The following is an 11,311-nucleotide window of genomic DNA, read 5'->3' as shown; positions in this document are numbered from 1 at the left end:
GTTTTGTTGTGGGTTTTCTCCTCCCCGCCTCTCCCCCGCCCCCCACCCCACCCGCCCCGCGCGCATCTGCTGGACGCCGGCCTCCCCCGGACACAGGCGTAGGGTCCCCGCAGGCGGGGGCAGGGGAGGGCCCGCCTCTCCCCGCGTTGGACTGGGCCGAGCCCCACTTCCCGGGGAGGCAGTGCCGCCGCACGGACCCCTCACCCGCTCTCCGCCCTGGCGGGGCCGCCGTACCCCCCCGGGACCCCCCCCCCGCTCCAGGAGACGGGGAAGGCGGGGTGTCTAGCCCGCAACACTTCCTAGTTCCCAGCCTTCCCAAGTGGAACTGGACCCCCTCTAGGCCCCAGCACCTGAAAGGAGGGCCGAGAGAGGGCCCCTTCCACCAAGTGCCTCTTAGCTCTTCCTTCCTCACGACAGAGGATTCTGCAACCGCTCCAGGCGCGAGTACCTTTCCATTCACTCTCCCACCCAGGGGTCCTGGGCCGTGGCTAACGGGGCCTCCAGCCAAGACCCTGCTGGGCCCCTTCCCGGAAAGCTCCCTCCACGTCCACCTCGGCCCTGGGCCCACAGCCTGCTGAGCCTTGAAGGACGATAAATTGCGCTGGGAGTAGGGTGCATGCGGATCCCAGTCGCAGGAAGACTAGGGGGGTGAGCCGTGAGCCCTTGCGGCACCATACTGCTCCCAGGAACTGAAAACGTTTCCAAGTCAAGGAGCACTAACTACTAGCTGAAGCAACACCGTTTGGTGCCAGGGTCTTTGGTGGTAGAATGCGGTCAGGCTGGGTTTAGGTGGTACTTGGCACCTCCACGGCCTAACAAGACTCTCCCCGATACCTGCTCTGGCCTGTGGACAGAGCACCCCCAGCTACCTTACCTGGCTGCCCTCCCGCTGAGAGGGAAAAGGATAAGTGACTGAAACTTGGGACTACTCGCTCAACTTAAATTGCCAGGGCCCTGAATGAATGGACAGCTGGTGTAAAGGCTCCAGACCTTTCACTGTTTCTGCTACCGGATCCTGATTGTACCACATGCATTACTCTCTAATCTTCACAGCCCTGTAAGAGAAGAACTGCTGTTGCCTCCGTTCACAGGTAAGGAGACAGCCTCAGAAAGGATAAGTGACTGGGTAAAATGGCCAAGTGTACTCCTCCCCACAGTCCAAGTTCTTTCCATGATGGAGACAGGCACGTAACTTGAGCAGCCAACTGCCGAGCCTGGATTTGAACCCTGGACTGTTTCCATTACATCAGTAACTCAAGAACTCAAGAAGGGGAAAGGGAAATATTTTGCCTTCTTTGGCCTCAGATTCCAGCTTAAATTTATGAGTTGGTATGATTCACAGGATTGGACAGGAGCCAACACAGAGATGCATCTCATGTCTTCTCCTCAATTCTCCTTGAGCCTAGATTCAAGTGAAGCTAGAAGAGCACGATTCTACTGGTTTGAATACCCATGAACTAAAGACAACCTTCTAGAAGGACAATGAGAACCAGCACACACTGAGTGCCTACTGAGTGCCTACTACCTTAAATCCTTGAAGATCTTAATCATCCCAGCCCTGTGGGGAAGGTATTCTCCAGCCACAGGGCACACCACTTCCCCCTGCCGGCCCCACCCCCTCCCCCCAGAGAAATAGGCTCTTCTGTGGAATGCCAAGCCAGGGCCCACACATGCTCTGTGGCTGCCCAGTGCTGTAGGCACAAGCTAAATTCACCTGGCTGAAGTCTTATATGCAGAAATCACTTTGAGTGTCTCTGGTGGGAAATGGAGACAATCCCGGTGCTCTCGAAGCAGATCCTCTAACTTTCACATGGGCTGTCAAGACAGAGCAGAGTTTGAAATTTAGGTTTCCTGAATCTGCTTGTGCTGCTTTGATGCCTTCATAGCGCCCCTCAGTTTCAGCTCCTGTCTCATATTACTGTAGTGCATGGTGTCAAGTACAGGCTTTCGACTTAGGTTTGGGTTCAAATCCCAGCCCGGTTCAAATGAAGATAAATATTACCTACACCTCACAGAACGTCTAAATTAAATGAGAAGGTGGAAGTACAGGACTCTGCACAGCACCTGGCACATGGTCAGTGCTCAATAAATGGCAGCTGTATTACTACGAAACTATCACCGAGATCTGACTGAACATCCACAGAACATTATTAAAGGAGAAATGACAAGTGACAAGAATCAAACAGAAACCTTTGCATTGCCCCGGCTAAGTGCCTTCTACTTCAAAACAGTACGAAACAAGAAAACTCAAAAGAGGGTAGGAGTAAAGACATATACACGGACGGAAAGAACTAGGAGTGAGGGACAGGAAGGCTCTCAAAGGGGGGGTCTGATGAGGAAAAAACAGGGATAAGGGACAAGATAAGGGGAGATAAGGTGGTGTTATACTTCATCATCATAGAAGAAAATAACTCCTCTTACTCAAGACCTCAAGACCTTTCCTTATTAAGTAGCAGAGTCCCAAATACTGAGCTGTGGCAGCAGCTTAATTTTCTGGACATTTAGAAATCAAATTGCATGGTGGTGTTCTGTGTATATGGAGTCCATCTGAAGGATCTTGATAAATGAGATCAAAGAACAAGCAGGGCATGGTGAAAAAACCACAGGCTAAGTCAGGTACAGAAAAAGTCTTCTGGGCTCCTATAACATCCCATACAAACTCTTTATTATTGGACTTTTCTTGCTGAATATTATATTTCTCACCTCTTTCCCCCTGGATTATAAACCCTCCAGGGCAAGAACCCCATCTCATGTTCTGTAAGGTCCCTTTCTAGCCCTAAAATACCATCATTGTAGTAGGCAGAATGAACCCCCAAAGATGTCCAAACCCTAATCCCTAGAGCCTGTGAATAGTTACATTATATGACAAAAGAGATTTTGCAGATGTAATTAAGGTTATGGACCTTAAAATAGGGAGATCATCCCGGATGAACCAGGTGGTTCTAACCTAATCACATGAGCTCTTAAAAACAGAGAACTTTCTCTGGCTGGAGGTATGAGATGAGGCAGAAGGGGAGGTCAGAGAGATCTGAAATGTGAGGACTTGACTAGCTTTAAAGATGCAGGAAATACAGGCAGCCTCTAGAAGCTGAGAACTACCCCTGGCTGCCAGCAAGGGTACGGGGACTTCAGTCCCACAGCCGCATGCAACTGAATTCTGCCAACATCCTGAACGAGCATGGAAGCAGACTCTCTCCCAGAACCTCCAGGTAAGAAGTTAAGCCACTAAGTTTGTGGTAATTTGTCACAGTAGCAATAAAAAAAACTACCACAAACACAACTAGAACTGGTTCATTGTACAGCAGCATTCTCCTACACATCGTTTCACTTAATCTTCCCAAGCATGATGGGATTATTGCCCCCTTATTTTAGGAAATTGATGCTCAGGGAGGATAAGTAACTTGCTTAGGTGACCAGCTAATGAGTATGTACTTGAGCCAGGATTCGAACTCAGGCCTTCTGGTTCCAACTCCAGTGAGAGGTGTCTCCTACGCTGCAGCTACCATTTGATGGCTTTCAGATTCTACTACCTCAAGCTAAATAAAAAACAAACTAAAACAAAAGAAAAGAACAAACAAACAAAAACTCAGGCTGCTTTTACATTGTGAAAACTTAAAAGCTTCTGAATACTCATTTCTTTCTGTTTCTTCTGAAGGTATCTAGTAAGTCAGGGAACCCGTCAGGGTATAAACAAGTAAATATAAAAAGATATCGAAGTCTTCTTTCTGACACATAGAAGAAAAAAGATTTTGATAAACGGGATAAAGAGAAATCCTCAAGAGTGGCCGTCAATAAAATATTTCCTCCCATTCAGATGCTCCTTCGGCCACTGTTGAGGTACATCTTCCGCAATGAAATGCCCTGCTTTGCCAGATTCGTTTAGGATCTTCTCTGTGGTTGGAGCGTTCAGTCCTCTCATGACCAATTTTTACTGTCAGGAAATTCAACTGATTTTCAGTCTGAAATTTTCCTTTCTATATTTCTTCTCATTACTTCTAATAACTAAGCAAAATAATCCCCTCCCCCTTTGGTCTTTGCACCTCTCAAATATTTGTAAACTGTTATCACCCCCTGCCCTTGGGTATCATTTTGCCAAGGGGAAGGCTCCTTTCAGCCTGCCTAAGTCAGCCGTTCTCTTATACTGCTCTGCCTTCCTGTCCAAAATTCGTGTCCATATATTCTAAATGAGGTGTTTAATCTTGAACCGAGTGTTCTGTACACTACAGAAGGTGCCATGTTCTAAAAAGTGAATTACACAGTAACTTGCAAAGACCTACCACTGTTTGGTAGTTGATTAGAAAACTGTAGCACTTACTGCTTCTCTGCCTGCAGCTTAAATAAACAGCAGACTACAATTTTACATAAAAGTTTCCCCCAATTTTACATAAAAGTTTATGGCCACAACAAATTCAGGAACTAAAAGGTCAAGCATTTACTAGATGTTGCTGAAAACAGCACTGTTTACAAAGCATTTAAATGATTATTAATAGAATAGATAGACTAAGTGGACATTACTTTTTGCAATAAGTTTTGGATATGTTACATTAAAAAAATATTTCTCCAAGAAGTCTGGCTAAAGTTTCCGCACCAGATTAAACTTCCTGCCAAATGGAATCAAACACCACATTTCTTAAGGGCCAGAAATCTGGCCCAACAGTCTCTGTTCTTACCAAGAACTAAAGAGCTGTTTGTTTGCAGCAGTCTCCAGATAGATATTAATACTGGACCTTTCCAGTAGATTTTGTAACTCTCTATTGAGAAAATCTCTAAAATTTGGCCAGACATGGCTGTGGTTCCTGATAGCACATAAATCTTTCAGAGCCCTCATTAGCTGTTTAGTAGTATACCCAAAGTTCCTAATTCACATCAGTGTGGTCTCTAAACAAACTCAATCCCACAGAGTAAGTTACCCAGAGGTACAATCTGGCTGATTACCCTTTTTTCCCCCAGTCAATAAAATCAAGCAACTTCTTTGTGTTCAAAAAGCAACCATGCCCTGGACAGCTAGAACTGTAATCTTTGGATGAAATGCAAACCTTCTGAAAGTCTACATAATCCTATATTCACTCAGTTACAGAGACTATTAAATTTTAATGAATCTTGAGAAAAATGTAAGATGACAGTCAACAAGGAATGCAAATTGTCCCTAATCCTGAAGTTAGCTGATTATCTGAACTCAAGGGATTATTACAAAATGTTTCAATGAATAAATTCCTTCATGTTAAAAAAAATTTCTCAAATAACATTAGGCACCATCTATTGAGTACGTGACATTTTACAGCTACAATTGCTAATCCTCACAACCAGCAAGGTAGGCATTATTATTCTCTTTTTACAGAGTGAGAAACAGGCTCAGAGTCATTATCAGCTCAAGGAAGGTCCCAATGTTTAAGTGCCAGAGCTAGGACCAAAACCCTCATCTGATAGGCCCCAAGTTTTCCCACTATACCAGGCTGCTCTAAATGTATTATTTTCTCAAACTGCTAAAGTTTCAGAAGATAAAGCGGTTACTTACAGGATTTAACTTCATGTTTCTTTTTTCTACGGTGACACAGATGAAGAAAACAGAAGGGGTTCATGTTTATATGTAACTGAACTTTTACAAGGTATATTACAATTTTAAAAGAACTTTAATGGAGTGTTGTCTACTCCTCATTTGTCTGAGAAACCTTTGCTGATGCTTACTTTGGTAGACATGGTATTAATACTAGAGACAGAGGTGAATAACAGTTTCTGCACTCAAGGTGTTCACAGTCTAATGAGACTATTTTTAAAAATATGAACAGTGGTCCCCCTTGTGCAGAGGAAGAAACTAAAGTCTGACGAAGCTTAAAGCCTTGTCCTAACTTAGCTTCCAGGAGGCAGACAGGACCTGATCTGAGATTCTTCTGATCCCACCTCAGTGACTCCTCCATCACCTCCACACTCAACTTCCTAATCATGTGCTCCATTACTGTTCTTCTAAACATGCAACAAGGATTACAGAAGCCTGAGATTTTTAATTCATCTGGACAAGTACAGCAAGAAGACTAATGATTTTAATGTACCTGGAACCAACTAGGCCAGTTTGTTTTTTACAAACATGTAATAAAACTACAAATAAACTGACTTTTCTGATTACTTCAGGCTGCTTCAATCTTAAGTTGAAAGACTATTCTGAGAAGCTGCAAATATTTTCAAAGAAATAGCAAGGTAGCACTTCCCTGCTGGTGCAGTGGTTAAGAATCTGCCTGCCAATGCAGGGGACACAGGTTCGAGCCCTGGTCCAGGAAGCTCCCACATGCCGCAGAGCAACTAAGCCCGTGTGCCACAACTACTGAGCCTGTCCTCTAGAGCCCGCGGGCCACAACTACTGAGCCCACGTGCCACAACTACTGAAGCCCGCGCGCCTAGAGCCCGTGCTCTGCAACAAGAGAAGCCACCGCAATGAGAAGCCCACGCACTGCAACGAAGGGTAGCCCCGGCTCACCGCAACTAGAGAAAGCCTGCATGCAGCAACGAAGACCCAACGCAACCAAAAATAAATAAATAAAATTGATTCTTTAAAAAAAAAGAAATAGCAAGATAAGTCTGGCCAAAGAGGAATTTTTAATGTTCTCTTTCAACATCGGGGCAACAGAAAGTCATTGTCATAGAGAATGCATTGCTATGATGAGGTTCCTATCTTCAGAAAAGCCCCCTGTGAATATGAAATTGTTATTCAGCTTATCTCATTCATTCACTTTATGACAGTGAGCCAAGACTTTGCACCGGGGGTATCAAAATGGATGCATGAAATGCAGTCCCTGCCCTTAAGGGGCTCTCTGTTCGGTGGGAGACAGAAACATATTACTACAAAGGAATGATTACGTAGTGTTTGTTTTTTTGTTTTGTTTGTGTGTGTTTGTGTGTGTGTGTGTGTGTGTGTGTGTGTGTGACAAAGAGGGACAACTTCCTGAAAGCTAAGGCATGAAAGGGATGAAAAGGAAGTTGCCAAGTGGATAAGGTGGCAGGCAGCGGGGAGAGAATGGTGAGGGTGGGCACAGAGAACAGCATGTGCAAGATGACCTAATCTAGAACTAAAAGTATTAGCTAATGTGCTTGCTCTGTACTAATCACTTGGAAACTGAACGTATTACTACCAAATGGAACTTCTCTGTTCTTGTTTTTTGTAGCTCTTTATGAAACCAATTCCAATCCAGCACTGAAAGTGATTTTGTAGTAATCACCAATGACTTCCATGTTGCCAAATTTACTCCAGTAGACACTTTTCAGACATCATCCTAACTGACCTCACAAGCAGCATAGGACACAGTTGACCACTGCCACTTTTAGGCTGTATCTTTTCTCAGGAAAATTTCCTCCACCTCTTTAGTCCTTCGTCCTCATACCCCTTGCCAGATCCTCCTCTTCCGCCTGATCTCTAACAGCTGGGGTTCCACAAGGCGTACTCTAATCCCCCTTCTTCCCTCCCCAGGTAACACCATCCATTCCTGTGGCTTTAAATACCACCCATATGCTCATGACTTCCAAAAGTGCATCTGTAAGCTGACCCCACCTCTGAGCTCCAGTCTTGTAAATGCAGCTGCCTCCTTGGTATCTCCACCTGGAAATCTTTTCAGGCATCTCAAAGTTAACAAGTTCAAAAGTGGAGCTTATTATTTCAACCACTCTCCCTAAATCCTGCTGTCCCCTCCTCATTCCAGTCATGACCCACCATTCACCTGGCCAATCACTGGAAGCCATTCTTGCCCCTATATCCAGTCACCAAGTTCTGTCAGCTCTACCTCTGCCTAATTTCCACATCTAAGTCCACCACTGACACCCTAGTCCAGGACACCATCTTCTAGCACCTTCCCTCCTCCATCCCTGTACTCCCAGTACGTTCTCCACACAGAAGCTACAGTGACAGTCTAAATTATTTCATTCCCCTGCCTACAGCCCTTCTGTGATGGTCATCAGTTCCTTCAGAAACAATCCAACTCCATTTTCTTCTTCTGATACATGGTAAGATTGTGAAGTTAGGTGAGGCATGTGACTTTCTTTGGACAATGAAATGGGAGCAGTGCTCCAGACAGAAGTGCTCCGTTAGCCTGGGTTCTAGACTTAGGATATGAAGGTGAAGTGGATATGCAGCATGAGTGAGAAAGAAACACATGTAAAGCTACACCTTCAACAGCTCCCAAATGCACTAAGAATGAAATACAAATGCCTTACTGTAACGAACAGATTCCAAGATAACTGGCTCCGGTGTATCTATCCAGCCTCATCTTGGGCCTGTCCTTCTGGGTCGTTATATTCCACTCACACTGGCCCTCTTGCAATTTCTAGAACAAGCCAGGTGTCTTTTCCCCTTTCCTGCATGGTTCTTTGCATGGTTCATTCCTCAACCTATAGATCTCAGCTTATATATTACCTCCTCAGAGATGTCTCCCTTAACCACTGTATCATAGTGAGTCAAAGCCACTATGACTCTCCATGACAGCACTCTGACCATCTCCTGCACGGCACATCAGTCTGTAATAATTATTCATCTCTCTGATTTGACTGAGGAGCTCACTGCTGTCTCCAGTGCTTAGCATTACCCTCAGTATGGTACCCAATATATGATAGGCACTCAAGAAGTATTTGTTCAGTGAATGAACAAATGAGAAAAGACTCAAAAAGTGGGACATAAAAAAAAAAAAACCACACTACAGACATCTTATCACGTATCACAGAGGCAAAAGGTGGGGAGAGGAAGGGAACTCACATTTCCAGTAAGGGAACTAAGAATGACTACAATGTACACCTAACACTAATTTAGGTACTTTACATATGTTACCTCTCTAGATTCTCAATAATCCTAGGAGGTCAATATTAAAATCTCCACTTTCCAGATCAGGCAACTGAGGCTCAACCTGCGCAAGCAGCAAAACCAGTGACGGTATCAGTTTTAACCCAGACCTGTTAACCTCTTTCCTCCGAACCATGACGCTTCCCTAGAAATTAAACTGCTACTGTATTTTTATCATTAAGTACTTTCCTATTATACATATAAATTGTATTTATATGTGGATACATCCCTACCCCAAGAACAAGTTTTTGTTTTTCTTTTTTTCTTTGTTTTTGTTTTTTTCAGGTTCATCCTAAAGCCTAAAACAAACATCTCCTGCTATCTGGGACAAGCGAAGGCAGAAAAGTGCAGCAAATCCAAAGCACAAATAAATCAGACATTTTGTTGGAATTTTTTTCTTGAAGTCTTTTTTCTTCTCAGAGTAAAAAGCCTCTATGATTAGGAAGTCTGTGCTCTGAACTGATTTTATGGGACTTGAGATCAGCTTATACTGCCTTAATTTACCATCTTGTCCCATCCCCAAATGCTGTTCTGCTGGTCACAGAACATGCAAAGCTAAATGGCCTAGGGGGATCGTATCCACAGTTCTGATTTGATTAGTAGAGGCTCCAAACATCTAAACAAGCAAAATGAAACCACCTGGCTTTTTCCCTCTGACCACCTTTGCGTGAAGTAAACGTGTTCACAGCAGAAAGGTGGGACCTGGATAACTTCCAAACAGTTCTACTGGGCTCTGAGTAGACTCACAGGATTATCAGAACAGAAGGGACCTTAAAGACCATCTTAAATGCCCTCTTCTAACAGGTTAGCAAACAGGCTAGCAAACAGTTAGCAAACAAGCTAGCAGACAGTTACTTATTTGCCTAAGAAAAACAAGACTCCTGGCTCCTAGTCAAGTGCTCTTTCCACCACAACACAGCACCTCCCTAATCAAGAGCTAGTGATTGATTATGCCAAAGTAACCAGTAGATAGTAGTCTAGATAACACAGATCGTAAATCCCCAATGTTTCTCTTACTCTCCATCATTTAGAAAACCCTGAACAAAAAGAACATACACAATAAAAACAAAAGAGATGAGGAAGAGCTATTTTAATTTTCTATTAAACATTCTTCCAAAAACATTACTCTACCCCATATCTTACCGAGTTATTAGAAATAACATTAGCATTAGAAAAACTAGGAAGGTAAAAGTAGGGAAAACACATCACATGCCAAAGTCTGGTATGAAATTTACCTTTAAAAACAAAAAGGAATAAAAAGCAATATTCCTTTAAATTGAATAAAAAAAAAACTAGGAAGGTAAATTAAATGTGGCTTGTTAAACTAAACATATGAAAAGGGAAAATTATAACAAAGGAAGGAGAGTTTTATAAATTAAATTAATACGAGATTATAATTTGAAAACTGTGCATCTCAAAGCAAACTTTATTTGTTCAATTATTTTTAACAACAGTGTTTATGATTCTAATACACTGATTTTTTTCCAGGAAGGAAACTCACTTAAAAATATTTTTGTTTTAAAAAATAGGCCTGTGTTCAGCTATATATTTTTTCTCCCAAGCTTTGATCATATTTCTTTGATTTGGGAAGAAAATACTGTTTTGATGGCATGAAATGCAAAACTGTGAAGATTTTTTTAAAAAAACATCCCAGTACAGAATTTTAAAAATTATCAATGGAAAACAGATTAAGGTCATTAAGTGCACAACACTAATTACTGGCCAGCTACTGGTATTCTGTTTCTTCCCTAGTTCTCCCAAGGAAAATTGAATTAAATTGAATCTTCAGCAGAATAATCCTCAAATATACTTTATAAGCAAAATGAGAGCTTTCGTTTACATAGTTTTTGGATTTTGCTATTCCTAATTTTATTCTAAAACTCAATTTTACCCCAAACCATAATTACCATATTAACTTTGTAATGCACAGTTGTATGCAATTCAGCAAAGCAGTAGTACATCATCAGGTTCTAGTCACCCAGAGCTTAGGGAAAACAGGATTGGTCACACCCATTTAAAAACAAATACGCTATTTGCCAATGTGTAGTTTCAATCTAAGTTCTGACAATGAAATATATGGACATATATCTATATATCTCATCTTGATTTTCAAAGGTAGGCAAAGAGAGTTCTTCACAGCTTAGCTTTGCCTGGCTGAAGCTGAAGGTTTTGTAACTTCATAGCCAGACCCATGTTGCCAGTGATTTTCAATTTACCTTGAAAGAAGGCCTGTGAGGAAGAAGAAAGAAAATTTATCATTTGGTGTTTTTTGTTTTGAGACCGCTGATATTTCTAGACTATCCAGCCCTGAGATGATTTATTTATCCAGGTTTCTTCAACTTTCTTCAAAATATGAAGCTTGGCTTTCAGGAATAGATTTAGAACCAGAGTCTTCAAAAGGACGCATTTGTAAAAGTCATGCTTTACACGGAGCCGTCAAAAGGCACATCTTTCCCAAATGTGTTCTCTTAAAAATCGAGTCTGCCTTTACCTGCC

The 11,311-nt window shown here is 42.7% G+C and overlaps 1 protein-coding gene across 2 annotated transcripts in view; it reads right to left on the bottom strand.

Moving 5' to 3' along the window:
* Positions 1–9,890: 9,890 nt before the first annotated feature.
* Positions 9,891–11,311, bottom strand: part of SCP2 (sterol carrier protein 2) — a 163,755-nt gene continuing 162,334 nt past the window's right edge. For both annotated transcript variants that reach the window (XM_060022190.1, XM_060022200.1), the window contains one exon: positions 9,891–11,044. In XM_060022190.1, coding sequence (XP_059878173.1) covers positions 10,949–11,044 — 96 coding nt within the window. In that variant the 3' untranslated portion in view covers positions 9,891–10,948. The remainder of the gene's footprint in view (positions 11,045–11,311) is intronic.

Source organism: Delphinus delphis, chromosome 1 (genome assembly GCF_949987515.2).
Source record: "Delphinus delphis chromosome 1, mDelDel1.2, whole genome shotgun sequence".
Lineage (NCBI taxonomy): Eukaryota > Metazoa > Chordata > Mammalia > Artiodactyla > Delphinidae > Delphinus > Delphinus delphis.
This window is presented reverse-complemented; position numbering and strand designations above follow the sequence as displayed.